At 42.3% G+C, this 24,196-nt stretch overlaps 1 protein-coding gene across 1 annotated transcript in view; it reads right to left on the reverse strand.

Annotated features, from left to right (window-relative positions):
• MINDY2 (MINDY lysine 48 deubiquitinase 2) overlaps positions 1-23,099 on the reverse strand; it is a 154,871-nt gene extending 131,772 nt beyond the window's left edge. The window contains exons 1-2 of the mRNA XM_089667679.1: positions 22,436-23,099; positions 8,309-8,366 (exon numbers count right to left, since the gene is read on the reverse strand). Of these exons, the coding sequence (XP_089523805.1) occupies positions 8,309-8,366; positions 22,436-22,999 (622 nt within the window). The 5' untranslated portion in view covers positions 23,000-23,099. The remainder of the gene's footprint in view (positions 1-8,308; positions 8,367-22,435) is intronic.
• Positions 23,100-24,196: the final 1,097 nt, after the last annotated feature.

Raw genomic sequence — 24,196 nt, forward strand, 5'->3', positions numbered from 1 at the left:
ACCCTCCCTTACACTATCCAAAATGAAAAAAGAAAAAAAGTTTGGCTTTTAGTTACACTTTATGAAGCACATATCTATGCAGAAAGTATAGCATGACAGTATATATTTGTAGCAGGTACTGCCTATATGAATAAGGCCACAATCAATGCATTTTATGCAAATAAATGTGCATTTACAATATACAGTCCTCAGCATAAATGAGTACACCCCTTTTGAAAAGTAAGATTTTAATCAATATCTCAATGAACAGAACAACCATTTCCACAATTCTGACAAAACTGAAATTTATAGAACATTTATTTAGCTCATTGCATGAAAGTAAGGTTAATAATATAACTTAGATTACAAAAATCTTCAGTTTTACTCAAATTAGTTGATGTAAAAATGAATACACCCCACAAAAAAAACTACTATATCTAGTATTTTGTATGACCTCCATGAATTGTAAGGACAGTACCAAGTCTTCTAGGCATGGAATGAACAAGTTGGGGACATATTGCAACATCTATCTTTTTCCATTCTTCAAGAACAACCTCTTTTAGGGCCTGGATGCTGGATGGAGAGTGATGCTCAACTTGTCTCTTCAGAATTCCCCATAGGTGTTCAATTGGGTTCAGATCAGGAGACATACTTGGCCACTGAATCACTTTCAACCTGTCCTCCTTCAGAAATGCAACAGTGACCTTAGATGTGTGTTTTGGATCATTGTCATGTTGGAAAAGTGCATAACGACCAAGGGCACAGAATAATGGTAGCATCTTCTCTCTCAATACAGAGCAATACATCTGTAAATTCATGATACCATCAATGAAATGCAGCTCCCTGACACCAGCAGCACTCATACAGCCCCAGAGAAGGACACTGCCACCACCATGGTTCACTGTAGGCACCATGCATTTTTCTTTGTACTCCTCACCTTTGCGACGCCATACAGTTTTGAAGTCATAAGTTCCAAGAACATTTATCTTGGTCTCATCACTCCAGAGAACAGAGTCCCAGTAGTCTTTTTCTTTTTCAGCATGGGCCCTGGCTAATTCTAAGTGGGCTTTTTTCTGTATGGGCTTTGTGCGAGGCTTCTGTCACAGACGACACCCATGCATGCCGTTCCTCTGCAATGTACGCCATATTGTGTCATGGGAAACAATCACCCCAGTTTGGTTTTCTTCTTCTTTAGCTAACTGCAGTGAACATGCATAGTGATTTTCTTCAACCCTTCTCATCAGAAGACTCTCCAGTCAAGGTGTTAACTTTCATGGATGGCCTGGATTTCTTTGTGAGATGGTTGCAGTTCCATCTTTGTTAAACGTTTGTATCACTTTTTTTTTACAAACTTTTTTTTATTAAGAATTAAACTGAAAAAACAGCTTAACAACATAAAGTATAGTATACAACAAGAAAAAGGCACATAAGTAACAATAATCTTAATAAAGTACAATCATGTAAGAAATAAAGGTTAAGTACATGGACAAGGTAGGCAGAAAGATATGCACAGTAATAAAACTACCAACAAAGGAACAATATCAAGCAAACAATGATAACCCATCAGTCAAACAATAGATGCCGATGAGATTTACAACCATCCCACTTCCTGTCAAATAAGTGCATCCTATCCAGCAACGTGTATTGAACACGTTCCATAAGAATCACCACATCAACTCTCCGTAGAACAGAGGCCAAAGGTACTACTGGTGACTTCCAATGAAGGGCTATGGCCTATAGGGTTGAGACACAGATGGTGTGAATTGGCCTCATAGCATTGTTCTGTATCTTTGAGATAGGGGCTCCCAGTAAGCAAATCTGCACAGATAAATGCACCAGAGAATCCGCCACAGCTGAGACCACTTCAGATACTTTACGCCAGACCAATGAAAGACCGGAACAGGCCCAAAACATATGCACAAGGGTACCCACAAGGCCACAACCCCAGAAGCAGAGGTGAGACGTCTCCGGAAACATGATATGTAGCATGAAATGGGAAGGGGTTTTTTGTTAAGTAACGCCCTTTAAAAATCAACTGTCTGCTGGTCACCTGTTTAATGAATAATTAGACTCACATGCATTTGAATTCTTGTTAGGCTGGCAGTACATTATACAATTTTCTTGTACAATGTTTCTTTAGATTTACCAAAAAGCATACAACAGGAGGTCAAACTTAAATAACACTTGCAATAGTATCCAATCAGGCAGAGCCTTGCACTATATAGTTGAAGGTAAATCTAAAGGAAATTGTACAGAAAATTGTATAATGTATGGCCAGCCTTAACTAAGATTTTGTTGTCTAAAATTTAGCTATGCTCCTAAGACTTTCATTAGGGTGTATTCATTTTTGCAACATGGTCTTGAATGTATCTGTTAGAAAAAATACTTTTTTGTGTGTGCAAATTACCAAATCTTGTTTGCAATCAATGGCCTGCATTTGTGGGAGTATTTTATAGTATAGTGTCCAATAGAAAATGTTGATTCTGAAAGGAAAGCAAACAAATCTGTTGAAGTGTACTCATTTATGCTGAGCACTGTATATGTGAGCAGTCATAGCGCTAGATGAATGGAAAATGGCAAACTTTAATATATGTGGCAAATTTTTATTCATATCTGATACTACACAGTAAATGGATCCTGTAAATAGTATTTAATAGGCTACGACCGTTTTATAGAAAAAAAAAAGCTGTTAAAAGAACCAATTTGTGGCAAGACAAATGCAACATCTATGCTGGAAAAATAAAGTGTAGAGAGCCCAACATACGTCCAAGTATCACATATTTGGTCATGCAATGATTCAATTATTTAAATATATTATCCTTACACATGTTGGCATTATGGGCAAATATACGGAAGTGACCATACAAATACATCACATGTAATCATTGTAACAAGGGTTTATAGTCAAACACATATTATTATTATTATTATTATTATACAGGATTTATATAGCACCAACAGCTTTCTCAGTTCTTTACAATATAATGGGAGACAATACAGCAACGATACAGTTCAATACAAGAGGCTTAGGAGGGACCTGCTCCTTGGAGCTTACAATCTAAGAGGGAGGGGGCTAATGGCTCAAAAGGTAATAACTGTGGGGGATGAACTGATAGGAGAAATAGAAGATTTGGTTATTAGCTGGAGGCAGGATAGGCTTCCCTGAAGGAATAGATTTTCATGGATCACCTTAAAGTGGGCAGAGTAGGCGATAGTCGGTTAGATTGGGATAGAGAGTTCCAGAGGATGGGGGAGGTTCTAGAGAAGTCCTGGAGGCGAGCATGGGAGGAGGAGACAAGGGAGCTAGAGAGAAGGAGGTCGTGGGGGAGTGAAGAGGATGGTTTGGGTGATATTTGGAGACAAGATTGGTGATATAGTTTGAGGCAGAGTTATAAATGGCATTATATGTTATTGTTTTGAATTTTGTTCGCTGGGCAATGGGAAGCCAGTGAAAGGATTGGCAGAGAGCGATGGCAGATATGGTACAGCTGGTAAGGTGGAGGAGTCTGGCAGCAGCATTCATGATCGGCTGAAGAAGGGATAGCCTGCTATTAGGTAGGCCAATGAGGAGAAAGCTATAATAGTCAAGGCGAGAGATAACAAGGGAGTGAATAAGTTGCTTAGTGGTTTCCATGGTTGAAAACGCGTGTATCCTGGAGATGTTGCAGAGGTGAAATCTACAAGATTTGGACAGTGATTGGATTTGAGGCTGAAAGTACAGATGGGAGTCCAGGATGACATATAGTACCCTGGCATGAGGGGAGGAACTGATGGTTGTATTATTGATCTTGATGCAAAAGTCAGGGGAGGGGGCATGGGCTGGAGGAAATAGTATGAGCTCCATTTTAGAAAGATTTAGTTTGAGGAAGTGGAGGGACATCCATACTGATATTTCACTTATCAGGTTAGTAATGCACAAGGAGACTGAAGGGGGGAAGTGAGGAGTAGAAAGATAGATTTGTGTGTCATCAGTATACACATGGTACTTGAAGTTATGGGAGTTTATCAAGTGACCAACGGAGAAGGTGTAGATGGAGAAGAGAAGGGGTCCAAGGACAGAACCTTGAGGGACCCCTACAAAAAGTGGAAGTGGAGTGGAGGAGACAGAGTTATAGGTAACACTGAAGGAGCGCTGCGATAGGTAGGATGAGAACTAGGAAAGAGCAGAGTCTGGGAGGCCAAGAGAGTGGAGTTTTTTTGAGGAGGAGGGGATGGTCAAACGTATCAAAAGAGGTCAAGTAGTAAGAGTATGGAGTAGTAGCCATTGGTTTTAGCAGTTAGTAGATCATTAGTGAGTTTTAGTAGGGCAGTTTCAGTGGAGAAGGTTCAAGAAAGTTGTTGTCAGGGAGGTGGGAGCTCAGGCAATTGTAGACTAAGCGTTCTAAGAATTTAGAGGTAAACGGGAGCAGGGAGATGGGTCTTAAGTTGTTCAGGTTGATAGGCCCCCCCCCTAAGGTTTGATGGACAGTAAACTGGCTCTTTATTTAGAAAGTCTGGAGACCCCTGATTTAGATCAAACAAATTTTATTACTACACAACATTAACCCGAGTAAATACAAAATGCAGTTTTTAAGTGATGATTTTAATTTATTAAGGGAAAAAAGCTGTCCAAATCTGCCTTGCCCTATGTGAGAAAGTGATTGCCCTCCTCTCAAAAAGCAACATATCTTGCCTTAGTCTAAAAAAATTCAAGAACAGATGAGAAAAAGAAATTGACATTTATCAGTCTACAAAGGGTTACAAAGCCACTTCTAAGGCTTTGGGACTCCAGCGAACCACAGTGAGAGACATTATCTACAAATGGAGAAACCTTGGAACAGTGGTGAACCTTACTAGGAGTGGCCGGCCTACCAAAATTACTCCAAGAGCATGACGACTCCTCATCCAGGAGCTCTTAAAAGAACCCAGAACATCATCTAAAGACCTGCAGGCCTCACTTGCCTCAGTTAAGGTCAGTGTTCATGATTCAACAATAGTAAAGACTGGGTAAAAATGGAATCCATGGGCGAGTTCCAAGCTGAAGGCCACTATGGACAAAAAAAGAACACAAAGGCTTGTCTCACATTTGCCAAACAAAATCTCAATTATCCCCAAGACTTTTGCGATATTCTACAGACAGATGAGAAAAAAGTTTAACTTTTTAGAAGGTGTGCGTTCCGTTACATCTGGTGTAAAAAACTAACAGAGCATTTCCTAAAAAGAACATCAGAGCAACAGTCAAACATGGTGGTGGTAGTGTGATGGTCTGGGGCTGCGTTGCAGCTTCAGGACCTGGACGACTTGCCATAATTGATGAAACCATAAATTTTGCGCTCTACCTGAAAATCTTGAAGGAGAATGTCCGGCCATCAGTTTGTGACTTTAAGCTCAAGCGCACTCGGGTTATGCAGCAGGACAATGATCCGAAACACACCAGCAAGTCCACCTCTGAATGGCTCAGAAAACAAAAACAAAAAAACAAAACAAAATTAATTTTGGCGTGGCCTAGTCAAAGTCCGAACTTAAATCCAATTGAGATGCTGTGGAATGACCTTAAACAGGCCATTCATGTTCGAAAACCCTCCAATGTGGCAAAATTAAAACAATTCTGCAAAGAAGAGTGGGCCAAAATTTCTCCACAGTGACTCATTGCCAGTTATCGCAAACACTTGATTGCAGTTGTTGCTGCCAAGGGTGGCACAGCCAGTTATTAAGTTTAAAGGGAAATTACTTTTTCCCATAGGGCTATGGTTTGCATGGCTTTTTTCCTTTAATAAATTAAATCATCATTTAAAAACTGCATTGTGTAGACCTCTCACAAATTGAGGTTGTATCTCTATAAAGGTACCTATGGGTGGAGGCAACTGGTAAAGCAGCAGCTGCACTGTAATTATCTACCGCTGACCTGTAAGAATTCTGTTAATTTGAGTTGTATTCCTGATGTCTTTTGTTCTGACTCAAGTTTCTGATAATGTTTATTCTATGTCCAAGAGAATGTTCTGGAAATTCTGTATAATTACCTTGTCTTTCTTTTAATAAAACTTTATTTCAATTAAAAACTAAAAAAAAAAATGCATTTTGTATTTACTCGGGTTTTCTTTGTGTAATATTAAAATCTGTTTAATGATCTGATCATTTAAGTGTGGCAAATATGGAAAAAAAAAAAATACGGAAGGGGGCAAATACTTTTTCATAGCACTGGATGCTGTATGAGTGATCTATTGTATATATAGAGGACCAATTTATAATGGATTTGTTGTTTACACATCGAATGTTTAATAGACATTTTTCCATCTGTAATTTATGGCATTCAGCTATCATTTTCAAAGAGGATTTAATTTATTCACAGATGATTTTCAAAGAGGATTCACCCATAGGCATTCAACATAGCAGACAGATTGATAGATTTTAATGACGAGATGTGCCCATCGCATTTTTAAACTAAACACGATTCGCCTATCAACATACAACATAAAAAATAAAAAATTCCAAGAACAAGCCAGATTTGCTTATCAGCCATAACGGATCCTAGAAAATGATAGCCAAATACTGTTAAATACAGACAAATGTCCATCATACATTCGCTGTGTGAATTGCACAGCAAAATCTTTAGAAATAGCTTCACAAGCATCAACTTCCCACAAGGGAACTATTTTGATATTCTCAAATTACACATTTCCAGAGTACCCTGAGAACCAATGATCGGACATCCTCCACTCCAATGGAATATCTATATAGAACTTGTGACAAGCACAGCAGCCACATATCTAAGATATAGACATGAGAGTTCTACTAAATTATCCTATATGGAAAGATGGAAACAGGATCTGGGTGAAACACTGGAAGTAGATGAATGGAAGAAACTGGCTCCAAGTACATAACAATAAAACCTCACTGTTTGATGCAAATTATAAGGTCTTCTTATGGTGGTATTTGGTACCAGTCAAACTGGCGTTCTCTGTTCTGGGAGCCTCCTCCCGTTTTCGTGGCTGCGGTCAGAAAGATACAGTTCTTAACACCTGGTGGACATGCCCGAAAGTGAACATGTTTTGGATCTGCATGTATAATTTAATTTATTCTCTCACCCCGGGTGAACCTAGCAAAGCCTCCGCAGCAGGTCCTTTTGGGGACACTGGTGGAGGGGGATATGTGAGATGACTGATCGCTTTCATCTTCACAGCCAGAATCTCTATAGAGACATCCTGGAAATCCCCTATTATCTCCTTCGAACTCCTGAGGGCCAAACGGACATTGATCATGATCAATGAACGTATGTTGGCTATCTTCCATGACAGATTGGCTTATTTTGAGAAAACATGGATAAAATATTCTCAGGTCCCTCCTGAACTGGATGGAGGGACATACAGTTAGGCCCATATATATTTGGACACAGGCACAATTTTAGATTTTTTCAGGTATTGACCAAAACATATTCAAGCTATAGTTATATAATAGATATGGGCTGAAAATGTACAGTCTCAGGTTTAATTTGAGGGTATGTACATCCAAATTGGAGGAAGGGTTTAGGAATTACAGCTCTTAAAGCATAGCCACCCCCAATACCCTCAAATTAAACCTGAGAGTGTGCACTTTCAGCCCATATCCATTATATACCTATAGCTTGAGTATGTTTTGTTAAATATCTGAAAAAAAAACTAAAATTGTGCCTGTGTCCAAATATATATGGACCTAACTGTATATATAGCCAGTAGAAAGTGCACACCTCCTTCCTTTTTCCCTTTTTTTTCTTCTTCTTTTATATCCTAATGTAACTTTTCCACCCTTTTTTTTCTGTGAGATTTCTCATCTATTTGAATTTGGGATTTCCTTGTAGAAGTTCACAGAATTGGTTGAAGAAAGCTACATAGTGCTGATCCAACCATCATAACACCATTTCATTGTTGATAGTATTGTCTTTTCAATTGTGTTAAGGTCTCCTACTGGTTACTACCATGTGATCCGACCAAGCAGTATGTGGAATCTGAGTTATGCAACATGCATGCTACCAGCCATTTATGTTACTGTTGATTAAGTAACGGATGTCATACTTTTGTACCTTTTTTGTCGACCTTTAATAAAAATTATTGGAAAAGAAAAAAATAGACTCCACAGGGTGCATTGGCAAATATATGGTATATGAATCATTGCATATATAGTTTGTATAGACAAATAATATATGATGTCCATAATATAGGGTATGTGTACAATATATGATTGCAAACATAGGTTGTATGAACACATACACAGCATGATATAAATTAAATCAAGTATATAAAAATTCACAGCAGCTAAAGTAATAAATAACGCAATATCTGCAATATAAAAAAAAAACAAAAACACTTCCACCTACCCAAATACTCCATAAGTTGCTCTGCAGTAATAATTTCCATCATGGGGGGTAGTTTCACCTGCAAAAAAATTTTTTTTTAAATTAGATACACATAATTAATTTTCTTTGTGCAATATCCCTACTGTTGTTATGAAATTGATTACTCATGAATAAAAGGTGTTTGTGTTTTATTTCTGCATATGCCATGCTACTATCCTGATATAAGAATGCTTGTTTTCAATGTTTCTATCCTATACAATTATTTATCATTAGGATTAAATGTATGCACATATTTTTCTCAAATGTATGCAACTTGTAAAACTAGACCACGAGAGCCTCTGTACCAAACTCACCACCATCTAAAATCTTACCTGCTAGATTTTTGTTACTTAAAAGGGGAACTCCACCCAAAAAAGTTCTGCTATAAAGGACTGGTCCCCCGCTCCCCATGAAGAACTGGCACCTTTAGGGAGGAGAGGGGGGGAGCGGGTATCGGATTTTGACAGGTACCGGCTCCCAGTTCCGCTCCTTCTGCCTAGGCAATCGGAAGTTCCTCCCCCATCCTCCTCACAGTCTCCTGGGACACATGAAAGGTCCCAGAAGACTGCAGGACCATTCACAATGTGCAGCGCTGCTCGCACATGAGCAGTGAGCACCCGGCTGTGCCCACACTTAAGATGTCAGTGACAGGTGACAGGGTGAACGGCTGCGATGAACACACCGCTGGATCATGGGACAGATGATTGGCTGTTTGTTTTTGTAGCTGCTGTGTTTAATTTTTTATTCAGATGAGACTGGACAATCGCTTTAACAACCACTCACAGAATTACAGTTAGGTCCATTTATATTTGGACACAGGCACTATTTTATTTTTTTTTTCAGGTATTTACCACAACATATTCAAGCTATACTGTATATAATGAGGGGGTGGCTAAAAAGGGGGGTTGGCTACTCTTAAGAGCTGTAATTTCTAAACCCTTCCTCCAATTTGGATGTACATACCCTCAAATTAAACCTGAGTGTGCACTTTCAGCCCATATCCATTATATAACTATAGCCTGAATATGTTTTGGTAAATACCTGAAAAAATCTAAAATTGTGCCTGTATCCAAATATATATGGACCGAACTGTATCTGCAAAAAGGTAAGTAGAAAGCCCTGGTGCAAATAAGTTATCTCACCAGGTTTCAAAACCAGGAAATATGGAAAGAAAAGGCTTCTCTTCTGGAATCCTTCAGAGTTTTAGGACGCTGGCAGGTAAATATACTTGTCTCTAGTCATAAAACTGAGAACGTTTCTGGTAGACTTCACTTTTAGGGAGGGCTTCAGCTTTCCACACTGTTAACCAATTCAATTTTTAACCTTAATAGCGGGATGATAAATAAATGACAACTCCTGCAGGGTTCAGCTTTTCATGCTAATATTTGAAATAGGCACCTGCTGAATGGTGGTGAGTTTGTGCTCAGCACATCATGGATTATAGTCAGAAACTCCCCTTTTACACCATTTTCTCAAAACCATGCACAGCTGCTGGGTAGCAGAGAAAGAATTTTTAGGGCAGTTAAGATCGGACATAACATAGTCCAGTTTTTAACCAATAACCTGGCCTAGTGTGACATTCCTAGCTTTACATCATTTATTGCTGCCAGAGTTGTAATGCGGAACGGACTTGGGCAATCACAGCACAGCATAAAACATTAACAAGTTGTTATACAAACACATAGGGGTCTATGTAAGAAAACATTGCTGTATGAATGTAATAAACATTCGCTCAGTCCCAACTAATTTGTCGAATTTTGTGTATGGACCTAAGATCATAGGCACCATCTAGTGGCCATTATGAAGTTTTTTTTCTGATTAAGGTATTTAAGAAATAAATAAAATACCACATTAGGGCCAGTAGAAGGCGATTATGATCATAGAAGATAACTACAATATATTACACAAAATGCATGCGCAGGAGCATTGGTTGCTCGTTGCCATGTCACCCAGGCCTCTTGCTAGTGGGGCGTTGTGCGCGGACAGTATGGCCGAGTCTGGGTGATGTCACACGCCACTAGGGCGGGAACGCCCCAGGCTGGGGCGCTAATAAGTGGTGCTATCTGGCAGGCATTGGCAATGGACTCTACTGTGGCGATGCTAAGGTGTACTGGGCTGTCCTTAGGAGGTGCACGTTTGTTATATCCTACCAGCAGGTATATTTGAAGCGCTTGTCTTGCCTTATACCTGTTAATCTGTTAATGTTTTTGATTGGTAACAATTGAGAAATTTCAATAAATGGGCTACTTTATCTAGGAACATTATATGTGCCTTACAGGGCAATTGGCCCCTATTAGGAGGCAATTAGACTGTCTGGCCCAAGGAGGCGGATGATGGTACATCTCATAGTCATTTGAATGTCAGCTGGACATATTATATGATCAAACCACTGAATCCTTTTTTGCAATCGATCAATTCCACAGAAGTTAGAATTTGAGACAACCCCAAAGGCAAGTGTGCAAAGCTTCTAAGCTTTATTCTGCTTTTAAACTAAAAAAAAAAAAAAAACAGATTAGATCTAAGGCCTTGTTCACCCGGGCTTACTAAAGTATACACCTTTACACAGAGCCTGCTGTACGGGAATGCATTGAAGACCTGTGCATCCCCGGGTGGGCAAACACAGTCCTCGCACAGGCGATAGGCACTTAAGTGAAATAAATGGAGAAACAAAGTAAACTCAGTACTATTTGTTTCTATCGATCATAGAAATCACTCACTAACTATCAGTTTGAACATTACATTGCAATATGGTTTACAAATACCGTATTTCCTTTGCCTTATAGCACAGTCACGTGACATTCTGGTATTTGCACATCATTGCACTTTGTATGAAAAAAATAAATAAAAAGAAGCCTAATTTATTACCCCATTAAAACGTATGATCAGCATACAAAAGATGATCTTTCCAACAACCGTGGTATCTAAATAAAGTCCATAATAAGCCTATTATAGTCCATACATCTATGTAGTACGAATGACAGCCATCCCAGGGAATGCCAATCCTATGAAAATCAAGAGAAAAAAGGGAAGGGAGAGAGGAGCCTTCTAAGTGCAGTATCCAAATGATGTTCAATGAACTTTAGTTGAAAACACGTTAGTTCTCCAGCTAGCATCCTTGTATAAATAGCTCTATTAGCAATCCATCTCCAGGCCATTTGAAGGAGCAGTAGGCTCCGAGTGCGCTACGATAAAAAAAAAAAAAGCATTGTCTCTCTGTGGTGCTGAGCCTTCCCCGCCCATGATGTCACGTCTGCCTGACGAGTGCGTTCCATGCAGGTTTCTGGAACGTCCGGTTTTCGGCTACAGCGGCTTGAGGCTCCTTTTCCATCTACAGTGATTGCATCTCATGACCAGTGAATATACAGGCTGTGGAATCTGGCTGTGCACCTTCCCTTCTCTTCACTTATGTCTGATGGGCTGTTTTAGCATATTCATCTTGGAAGTGTTTTTAACTAAAGTTCATTAAACATCATTTTGATACTGTACTTAGAAGGTGCCTCTCTCCTCTCCCTTTTTATCTTCCTTTCTAATTTATAAGTAAATAAATAAAGCACAGCATTGCTGTTTTTTTGTAAAATAGTGTCAGGACAGTTAGCAGGGGAAAAGAAGACTGTCAATTAACCCTGCTAGAGCTGCCCCAGACTGATGCTGAATGTCACGTAGCAGAGAAAAGGGGGAGCTTTAGATAATGTTCTAGAGCCGTCCTGCAAATGTAGGAAGTCACATGGGGCCATAACAGAAAGGATCTTCCAGAACATACAAGTGGCAACGGATGATACAGGGGATCAACTGCTAGTCCGCTGCCACTCAAAATAGGGAGGTTCAGTGACCGGGAGGATCAACCAGGTATTTATTAAGATTTCAAACATGTATAATGAAAAAGTTATGAAGCCAGGCAGAGACCATGCTTTCACAAATAATGACACCAAAAAAATATGTGGGTTCAATGACACCTAAGGCCTAGCACACATTAGAAATAATGGATTCATCTCCTTCTAAATGGGACTATGATCATAATACAGTAGGTACATGGAACATATAGTGATTACAGTACATTCATCTTAAAATAAGGTCCCAACGCAAAAAAAATATTATTATTATTATTATTATTATTATTATTATTAATAATAACAACATTATGTTCTTGTTGCTCATAGTAAGGAAAAGATTTGTAAGCTGACTGGCTGCAATGAACAAGAACATTTGTCTTCAGAAGAGTTTTCACACAAGGCCCATGGTGCACATAGATATTGCTTTTTATGTTCACTATAAAGATGACAGACTTCCTACTAAAACAAGTACTAGAAGTACTCTGCGTGTAGTTACCTCACTAAAGAGTGGCAGAAAGCATAGCATTTACAATAGAAGAGTAGAAGACTTCAGATTTAAAGTATATGTAAACCCAATTGCTACAATAAGCTTAACATGCAAATGTATTTTTCAACATTTTTATTTTGCAGCCCTCTGGTGATCTTGCCATGAAAGTCCTTGTTCAGACACTTCTGATACTGGGTAACAACACGCTGTCCCTGTCTCACAATTGTGTTCCTACATTTTCACGTTGTCACACAAGCTTCCAGTGGAGACTACAAGTGGCCATTTAAACACACCTTGTGCAGACATGGCCTACTGTTGTCAGTATAATGGTCGTGAATAGTGGTGTGTGTAGCAGCCATTTTGTTCACATCACAAGTCTTCCATAAGAAGGCACAGTCACAGTGACCTTTCCCCCTCCTTCCTTCAGTTTATACAATAAACAACTGTTCACTGATCCCAGACGTACCTTATCCATGTTATTAGGACTATCAGAATCTAACCCCAGTACATATCTCAGGACCCATAACAGTGTCTGACTTAGCTGCTTCAGTGAGTGAAGAGTTAACAGACATACCTTAGTTAGAAGTATGTAGAACACACATATCTGTCTCTCAGTCGAAATTATGACAGTATAGCCAGAATAAAGTCATACTCACCTTCATCGGTTATTGGGTAGCATTTTGAACCCAAACACCCCTATGCTAGGAGGTACCAGAGTGGATGAGGACTCCACACCCCTCCTATGAGAAATAGATATCCGAGATCTGTCATATCTATATCCATTTCGAAGCTAATTTCATGCTGGACAATAATATGTACGGTAGCCGACTGTACTCTGCAGACACCAAGAGATATGAATACTTATAGATAACTGTACCTGGGACTTGATCATAAAAGTGGTGACATCCCAGCAACCACCCCTCAGACTGGATGATTGGTCAGATGGACTTTTTATTTCTCTATTGCTTTATGGGCTCTTTATTTCCTTTGTAACACCCATTTTCTGTAAATATTTTATTTACACCATTTTGGGATTTTCATTATTAAACCCCATTTTGAAAAGTGTTGAAATTGTCTCTAAGGCTTTTAATGCAAAATAAAAGAATCCTGTCTCTTGAAGTGCAATACTGTATATGATACAGTGTGAGACCTACGTATCTGTTTACTTACGTGCGCGAGCACAGAGGGACGTGGAAGCTTTAATCACTATAGGCCAGGCCCCACTGTGGCGAGATCTGTCACCCGCTGTGTCCACCAGACACAGCGGATGACCAATCAGTGTACCGTAAGTAGATAAGGTGGTGTAGAGCTAATACCATTTGATAATAGACATAAAAAATATAAATACAGTAAAGGACTCGATATTAAATGGGTGAATACATAAATTATATGAATAAATATATAGGTGTACAGTGGTGTACCTAATGTGTAGCCAAAAAACATGCCATCAAGAATGTGACAAAATATAAGTGATAGGTGATATAAGTGAAACAAACTCAATACTATTAAATATTTAATATCGAGTCCTTTATTTATATTTTTTATGTCTATTATCACATGGTATTAGCACTACACCACCTTATCTACACGTTTCATGCATTCTAGTCTAGTTAGGTGTCAGCAGCTTCTTCATTTTTATATCTTTGGCAGCGCATGAGTCCACCCCCCGTTTATTCAATTCAATGTATCAGCTGCTGCCGTTTTCATGTTACTGCTCAGACCAATCACAGCAGGTCACATGACAGTTGTGCACAATGGATGGCATTCATTCATGCCATTCATTGTGTAATGTTGTGTTGATCTGTGATTGGTCACAGTGATCACATGGTACAAACAGGGCCAATCACAGCCCACCTGTACCATGTGATTAGCTGTGACCACAATAGTAAACGCTGAATGAATCAATTTAATAAAAATGGTTGCTTACACCAGTGAAGTTCACTGGTATAATCAATCATATTGTGTTAAAAAAAAAATATTGACATATATATTAACCACTTGTCCTCCTGAGGATTTACCACCCTTCCCGACCTGGCCATTTTTGCGTCCCAGTGCTGCATTACTTTAACTGACAATTGCACGGTCATGCAACACTGCACCCAAATGAAATTTACATCCTTTTTTCCCACAAATTGAGCTTTCTTTCGGTAGTATTTGATCGCCTGTGCATTTTTTTAACTTTTTGCGCTATAACAAAAGACCAACAATTTTGGGGGAAAAAAAAACAATATTTTTGACTTTTTGCTACTAAACATGTTTATTAAACAAATTTTAGAAATCAAATTTCGGCATACATTTAGGCCAAAATGTATTCTGCTACATGTCTTTGCTAAACAAAAATCCCAATATGTGTAAATGAACTGGTTTATGTGAAAAGTTATAGCGTTAAAAAAATTCCAGTGTATATATTTTTATTTTACTAGTAATGGCGGCGATCAACAACCTATAGCGTGACTGTGGCGGGCATTCTGACACTGGGGGGGAACGGACACCAATACAGTGATCAGTGCTGAAAAAAAAAAAGCACTGACACTGTACTAATGGCACTGGGCAAGAAGGGGGTTAACATGAGGGGCAATCAAAGGGTTAACTGCTGGGAGTGTTGTACTGGGGGGCGGTGTGATGGTGCTTCACTGTAAGGACGGCTGTGCTGTGCACAGCCATCCAGAGCAGTGTGCCCGAGCCGACAGGGAGGAGGACTGTTAGTAAACAAAGCAGCCCTCCTCCCCGTTGGAGATCCTCAGTAATCACCGGGTGCCGGCAGGTAATCACCGGCTGGGACCAGGTGACTGACAGCCGTGGCCGCGAATGGCGGCTCGTGTGCGCCCCCTACCCGGAAATGCAAAATGATGTATACAGTGAGGAACAGAAGTATTTGAACACCCTGCGATTTTGCAAGTTCTCCCACTTAGAAATCATGGAAGGGTATGAAATTTACATTGTAGGTGCATTCCCACTCTGAGAGACAGAATTTAAAAAATAATTCAGGAAATCACATTGTATGATTTTTAAAGAATTTATTTATCTTGCACTGCTGAACATAAATATTTGAACACCTGAGAAACAGCAAGAATTCTGGCTCTCAAAGACCTGTTACTGTGCCTTTAAAAATTCCACCTCTACTCCACTCATTAATCTAACTTAGTAGCACCTGTCTGAGCTCTTTAAAGACACCTGTCCACCCCACAGTCAGTCAGAAGCCAACTACTACCATGGGCAAGACCAAAGAGCTGTCAAAAGACACCAGAGACAAAATTGTGGACCTCCACAAGGCTGGAAAGGGCTACAGGACAATTGCCAAGCAGCTTGATGAAAATAGATCAACTGTTGGAGCAATTGTTAGAAAATGGAAGAGGCTAAAGACGACTGTCAGTCTCCCTCGGACTGGGGCTCCATGCCAGATCTCACCTCGTGGGGTATCACTGATAAGAAAGGTGAGGAATCAGCCCAGAACTACAAGGGAGGAGCTGGTCAATGACATGAAGAGAGCTGGGACCACAGTTTCAAAGGTCACTGTAGGTAGAACACTACGCCGTCATGGTTTCAAATCATGCATTGCACGGAAGGTTCCCCTGCTCAAGTCATCACATGTCCAGGCCCGTCTGAAGTTTGCCAATGACCATCTGGATGATCCAGAGGAGACATGGGAGAAAGTCATGTGGTCAGATGAGACCAAAGTAAAACTTTTTGGTCTAAACTTCACTCGTCGTATTTGGAGGAATAAGAAGGATGAGTTGCATCCCAAGAACACCATCCCAACTGTGAAGCATGGGGTGGTAACATCATGCTTTGGGGGTGCTTTTCTGTGAAGGGGACAGGACGACTGCACTGTATTAAGAAGAGGATGAATGGGGTCATTTATTGTGAGATTTTGAGCAACAACCTCCTTCCCTCAGTCAGAGCATTGAAGATGGGTTGTGGCTGGGTCTTCCAACATGACAACGACCCAAAGGACACAGCCAGGATAACCAAGGAGTGGCTCCGTAAGAAGTATATCAAGGTTCTGGAGTGGCCTAGCCAGTCTCCAGATCTAAATCCAATAGAACATCTTTGGAGGGAGCTGAAACTCCGTGATGCTCAGCGACAGCCCCGAAACCTGACAGATCTAGAGGAGATCTATGTGGAGGAGTGGGACAAAATCCCTGTTGCAGTGTGTGCAAACCTGGTCAAGAACTACAGGAAACGTCTGACCTCTGTAATTGCAAACAAAGGCTTCTGTACCAAATATTAACACTGATTTTCTCAGGTGTTCAAATACTTATGTTCAGCAGTGCAAGACAAATAAATTCTTTACAAATCATACAATCTGATTTCCTGAATTCTTTTAAAAAATTCTGTCTCTCAGAGTGGGAATGCACCTACAATGTGAATTTCAGACCCCTCCATGATTTCTAAGTGGGAGAACTTGCAAAATCGCAGGGTGTTAAAATACTTCTGTTCCTCACTGTATATACACACATGATTTTCCGCACCCCTGCTGCCCTGTAGCAGTATTTCTGCTATAGGGCAGCGGGGAAGCGGTTAAAAAAAGGCTGTTTACATCTGCCTAAGCCAGAAGTAGTGTCATGATATTGCTTCCGGTTTCCTAGACCATAGAGATGGCTGGGAACCTTCGGTGTACTCTGTGTACTCTGTAATGCAGCTTTGATTAATCAGAGCTGAATATCTGAGTGCTGGGACAGGGGAGGTCCTGGCAGCAGGGCAGAAGGACTGGACATGTTACACACGCCCTGTGCACAATGATGACCTTTTTTGGGTATGTCTAACACGCGCAGAGTCTGCAATTGATTAATCAGCTGCTAGGATTGCTTTTAAATGAAAAAGCATCACCAGCTGAAAAATACAAATACCGGGGTTATGGCATAAAGCTGCAGCATAACCCTGGTATAACCACTTGAAGCCAGCCACATACGTGTATGTGATTTGGCGTCAAGTGGTTAAAAAACTGCAATGATGTTCAAAAACAGTGCTATAAAAACTAACTGTGATTCAGTTAAAGTGGTGTTAAACCCAAAAGCAAACATGTATTATATTGCAGCTTACCAATTCTGTGATGGCTGCATTAGTTTTCGTATTTAGGCTTTTCCTTTATTTTTCACCTGGTGATCTGGCCAGTAAGTCTGTTGTTTTTCAAGAGAACAAGCTGTCCTACAGATGTAGCAGTTACGACAGACAGGGGTGCTTACAACGCTAGTGCATCTAACACTCCCCTCCCACCAGACTAACCATGCTGCTTGCCAATGTGTCTCTGTTGCTCCTTCATCCACAGTGTAGGCATTCTAAAGCAGGAATGTGTGTTATTGGACAGATCACCACCTGAAAACAGAGGGGAAAAAAGCCTAAAGAAGACAACTAACACAGCCACCACATAAAGGATTGGTAAGCTGCAATATGTTAAATATGTGGTTTTGGGTTTGATACCACTTTGAAGGTTTACATTTACTTGTATAAATTATTATTATTTTCAGCCTACCCTCTTGAAATATGTATATTTTGTTTTAGAAATATCACACTAGCAAGTTTTGGCTGGATGTGCACTTTAAAAATGAGTGATTTTTGTCCTCTTTGAGTTAATAACTCATTTTTGTCCTCTTTGAATTATTAACTCAAAGAGGACAAAAATCACTCATTTTTAAAGTGCACATCCAGCCAAAACTTTTTGGCAAAGGATTAGAAATCCTGTTGGGCCTTTAGTCTAGTTTCACACCTATGCAGGTTGCGTTCGAGCTGTTTCTGCATTGTGATTTGCACCTGCGTTTTGGAAGCATTTTTTAAAGCGTTTTTCTTTTTTTTTTTGTTTCTTGTTGCTAGGCAGATTTAAAATGCAAAAAGGCAGCAAAAACACATTACATGCTTTTCTGCAGCGTTTCCATTGACATCTACAGAACCAAAACTGCAACTGTTTGCGTTTAAAAAAGTCCCTGACCCTTTCCAAAAAACACACCGGGTGAAAACGTGCAGATGTGAACATGTCCCATAGGAAATCATGTTAAATGGACTGTACTGCGTTTCTGCAAAACGCTGCAGAAAAAGCATAGCTGTGAACCTAGGGTAACTGCTATCCAGGGCTCTGAGTGATTCCTCTTCACTTACTTGTCACAGTGAAGGCAATTTCATCAGAGAGAAGTCACGGAAGCTCTGCAACATGGAGATGGGCAGCAATACAATTCTGACTGGGTCCTTGCCATTCCCATACTTTTGTTTTTTTTTTTAACGCATTTTGATTTTTGTTTGTGTTGTGGTTGAAATTTGTACCTCACTTCCTCTCTGGTGAAATCATTGCCACTGGAACAGTAAGTGAGGGGAATTTTCTATAATGGGGTCCCCAGGTAATAGTAAAAATCTAACATTGGTTCTAATCTTTTCCAAATCTATCTGAAACAAAATATACAATAAATGTTTTGGCTGGAACTACTGTTGATTAATAGGACCAAGTCAGGAGGGCAGATGTGCTCCATTCACATTACAATGGATCACACTTTGCACTTTACACACCCATATGCACATATACTGTAGTTAATAAGATAAAATAGTTAAATCCTGTTTACCAGGATAAAGCACATGATTTGACTGGCCTTGTTACAGATTACATAACTGGTAACAACTGCCTAGTATATCACCCATCAGACTCTAAAAAACATCATACACATATCTAGACTGTACTTTTCTTTTCAATAGCTTTTATCTGCATTTTAATAAAGGTTACAAACAAAACAGTGTAGTAAAGTGTTGCCTCTGCAGTATAGAGAGTATAGAAAATATTGGATACAAATATTGGAATAATATTTCCTAAGCACCGGTATGTATGATATGTAAGGAAAATATGTACTGTACCTGAAGTAAACACCATGAAAATGTCCAATGCAGTTTTGTATTAAATAATGGAGTTTTATACAAGAAGAGATAAACTCAGAGAAAAAAAGAGTGGAGAGGAAAAAGGAATAGAAGAAAAAAGTTAGGAAAAAGAAGAATAAGAGGAGGGTGTGTAAAAGATAAGTCATATAGGGGTGCCAGAGGTCTTCCAATTCCCATTTGGCCCTAATTCGCCGTGCACACTATCAGTTTTTTTTTTGTTCAACCCAGTGGGCTCAATGAAACAAATCCTTACAGGCCACTGTACTAACACAAGAGGTGTTAGTACAGCGATCTACCCCAATGTGCTATTGTGTTCTGGTGGGGGGACTGGCCATAATACATCGGTCAACACTCTCAGCCATTGGCTCTGATCAGCAGAACGTTTTCGGTCATGTCCTTTCAACAGAAGCCAGCTGAACGTCCAGCTTCTGTAGACACAGGCTGAATGTTGGCCGGTTTCTGTTGATCTGGCCGATACCACCTGATACTTGGCCTGTGTGGATGAGGCTTTAGAGGTCAGGTTGACAGTGTACTTACTGATCAGTGCAAAGAGGCTGGAGATCAGTGGTCATGACACTAAATGATTTCATGGGTTCCAGATTTTTTCAGACTATCACTATCTGTTAAAGTTCTGTGTGCCATTATCATCAAGAGTCTAGTTCTAATTGTAGATAGAGGTACTGTTTGGGCATGGCAAGTCCTCGCTATAGAACGTTTACCCACTAGTGCTATAGAAAAGGCCAGAGACTGAGTGTCTAGGGAGGCTCTGTATGGGCTCATTCAATATTGCGATGCAAGGGTCCATTTTTATTATCATGACCTGTGCTTTTACAAAGGAAGATTTATACTCCCATTGGCCAAAGCCCTGAAAACATAATGATATGCCCGATCATAAGATGGAATAGAACCAGGCATCACCAAGAAAGAACATTACATTTAACATTACACGATGCCCTCAAATGTTAAACACCATCACTTCCACGTTTCTCCCTCCAACTGGCCGCCAAGGTCTGCCTCCCGGGGCCACCAAGTGAAGATATAGTAAGTGTAAGGGGAAAAGTCATCATAACCCATTTGTATATGGTTTAGATCATGAAGTATTTGTAGTCTGAATAATACAGAAGGTGACATGTATGGAAGAACAGAAAATATAGCTATAAAGTGTCTTGTGTGGTTGGAGCCTTTGCTATACCACTACAGGTATGTACAGGGAATCGCACCCAGGCAGAAGGCTGCTTTCCCAAATAATGGGGCTAGGATGAAGGAGAAAAGGACAGAGTTGTGCCAGGATCTCCGGTCTTAGTGGAAAGTGGCCCGTATAAACAACAACTCAGTGGGGCAGTTTGGCAGTCCATGGATTCCATGTGAATCCAGTCCAGGCCGGAGGGACCAGTGTAGATTGTAGACAGTTGAGCAAGCTGGGCTGACATAACATATTGAGAGGTTAGGGACGCCTAACACTGCCATGTGTCTGCAATATAGATTCTTTTACATGGGGGTCTACATTGATTTTACACCCAAACACATTTCAGGATGTTGGATTGAACTTTGCACTGCACGGAATGTTTTTAGGAAGAGATTTGAAGCACTAGAGTCATTTGTGTCAGGACTGTCGTCTCTATTGAATGGATTCTGCCCATCCAAGACAAAGGGATAGGCCCATCCATCTCCTCAAGAAGCTGTTTATATAGGGTTGGGCATGTCGCTCGATACTGAAGTTACTGCAGACGTTTCATTCCTACGTAGCCTAAGTGACCCTTGTGCCATGGATAGGAAGGGTTCTTTCTATGTGCAATCAGGAGACTCCTGCAACTAGGTCCATGGCTATAAAGACAAGAAAGTACACCCCTAGCTCAGTCCCTGTCTGCGGTCCCTCCTGTGTACACCTAGCCCAGTCCCTGTCTGCGGTCCATCCTGTGCACCCCTAGCCCAGTCCCCGTCTGCGGTCCCTCCTGTGCACCCTTAACCCAGTCCCCGTCTGCGGTCCCTCCTGTGTACGCCTAACCCAGTCCCTGTCTGCCTTCCCTCCTGTGTACGCCTAGCCCAGTCCCTGTCTGCGGTCCCTCCTGTGTACGCCTAGCACAGTCCCTGTCTGCGGTCCCTCCTGTGTACGCCTAGCACAGTCCCTGTCTGCGGTCCCTCCTGTGTACGCCTAGCCCAGTCCCTCCTGTGTACACCTAGCCCAGTCCCTCCTGTGTACACCTAGCCCAGTCCCTTTCTGCGGTCCCTCCTGTGTACGCCTAGCCCAGTCCCTGTCTGCGGTCCCTCCTGTGTACGCCTAGCCCAGTCCCTGTCTGCGGTCCCTCCTGTGTACGCCTAGCCCAGTCCCTGTCTGCGGTCCCTCCTGTGTACGCCTAGCCCAGTCCCTGTCTGCGGTCCCTCCTGTGTACGCCTAGCCCAGTCCCTGTCTGCGGTCCCTCCTGTGTACGCCTAGCCCAGTCCCTGTCTGCGGTCCCTCCTGTGTACGCCTAGCCCAGTCCCTGTCTGCGGTCCCTCCTGTGTACGCCTAGCCCAGTCCCTGTCTGCGGTCCCTCCTGTGTACGCCTAGCCCAGTCCCTGTCTGCGGTCCCTCCTGTGTACGCCTAGCCCAGTCCCTGTCTGCGGTCCCTCCTGTGTACGCCTAGCCCAGTCCCTGTCTGCGGTCCCTCCTGTGTACGCCTAGCCCAGTCCCTGTCTGCGGTCCCTCCTGTGTACGCCTAGCCCAGTCCCTGTCTGCGGTCCCTCCTGTGTACGCCTAGCCCAGTCCCTTTCTGCGGTCCCTCCTGTGTACACCTAGCCCAGTCCTTTTCTGCGGTCCCTCCTGTGTACACCTAGCCCAGTCCCTTTCTGCGGTCCCTCCTGTGTACACCTAGCCCAGTCCCTGTCTGCGGTCCCTCCTGTGTACACCTAGCCCAGTCCCTGTCTGGGAGTAGGTAGGTAGGTGGGTAGGTCGGGTACCTTCCATGCCAGCAGCAGGACGTTCATGATGGCCAGCAGGGGGCAGGGCCCGTTCTCGTTCTGGGTGACGATGGGAGTGCTCTGCTCCTTCCAGCGGATCCATTTGATGTGATAGACGGACTGTCCCGGATAGCGCTCCCTGGCCGCCTGTCCCTCCCGGCCGTCCTCGTCGTCCTCCGGGGCTCCGCTCAGCAGCCTGTCCTCCGGGCCGCCGTCACTGGAGCTGGGACAGGAGAGGAGGTTGGAGAAGGAGTCCAGGGAGTCCAGGCTCTGGGAGGCGCCGGGGATGCTGCGGCCGCTGCTGCTCGCCTCTTCGGGGGTCATGGAGGCGGCGGAGTTCTTGTCCCTTCCGGGATCTCTGTCCTGGCCATCCTCGGTGCTCGCCTTCCCCGCGGCCTCCGTCTCCGGAGCCGCCCGTTCGCCGTGTGGAGATGGTACCCGGAGCCGGGCGCTGTCATCCTGAACACACCCCGAGCTGGCCGCCGCTGTCTGCACCGGATTCGTCTCCGAGGCCTTCGCCGCCCCGCTCCCCGCACCTGCCGCCACCGGACCGGGACTCTCCATGACCGGCGATCGCTCGGGGCTTAACCGGACCGCATCGGCTCCTTAGCAGCTGTCTCAGCCGCCATGACAGCCCCGCCCCTGCTGACGTCACGCCACAGCTGTCCCGGGCTCCGGGCTGGATGCTGCTGCTGAGGTTGCTCCCTGCCACTTGTCAATAAAGCTATGTAGAAAAAAGGCCCAACAAGAACTAGACAATCCTTTACCTCACCATTACCTGACCTGACCCGACACATACTCCTCATCTCCTGCCCCTCATCACCTTGGTGAACCCTGTGACTTCATAGACCTCACACACAGGTGGGCTGGCACATTAGTGCAGGCCCATACATGTAATTTTTGTTTGGGGGGGGTGCAATCCTGCCCCCCACAGACAAATAATTAGCAAAATAAGGGTGTGGAAAAATTGCACCAAGAAAGGGAGGGTTTTAAAATTTGGCCCTGCTCTCTATGGTGTCCTTTTATCATGCAGCAGTAAACGACCGCTGATCAGTTCTCCGGCATTCTCAGAGGAGACCATTCTCTGAATGCCTTTTTATGAAGCTGTGTAGATCGCTTCTCCAAATGAGGAGAGAAGTGATCTACAAATGCTTTGAACGCTGGAAAACGACTGTTACTATAATCTTGTGTGATTACAGTAAGAGATCAGACAAACGCTGTTTACTAAGCAGAGGTAAATTATCGCTGCTGCGTTTACAGTTCCTCCAATTCTCCACCTCTGGGCTGGAGAATCTGGAGGGAGAACACAGATCGCTCCTTCATACACTGGCCGTCTGTGTGCTGAGATGATCAGCGATGAACATGTTCTCCGCTGATCATCTCTGTTTTCTAAACCACTAATGATCGGAGATCAGCAACGATCCTCAGGATCGCCGCTGATCTCAGTTTCATAAAAGCACACCTATGTGCCAAATTGGGGAGGTACAGAACTTCCCTAATACAGATCGCCCCCAATACAGATCTCCCCCCAATACAGATCTTCTCTAATACAGATTTCCCCCAATACAGATTTCTGCTCAAGTACAGATCTCTCCCAATACTAATCTCCTCGAATATAGATCTCCCCCACCCGTATAGACCTCTTCCCCAGTACAGCTCCCCTCAGTACATATCTCCCTCCCACTAAAGATCTCACCCCCCCAAGCACAGATCTTTCCTCAAGTACAGATATCCCCCCACTACAGATTTCTGTTCAAGTAC

This window comes from Staurois parvus, unplaced genomic scaffold (assembly GCF_062004578.1).
Source record: "Staurois parvus isolate SC_StPar_1 unplaced genomic scaffold, SC_StPar_1.0 ptg000054l, whole genome shotgun sequence".
In the NCBI taxonomy this organism is placed as follows: domain Eukaryota; kingdom Metazoa; phylum Chordata; class Amphibia; order Anura; family Ranidae; genus Staurois; species Staurois parvus.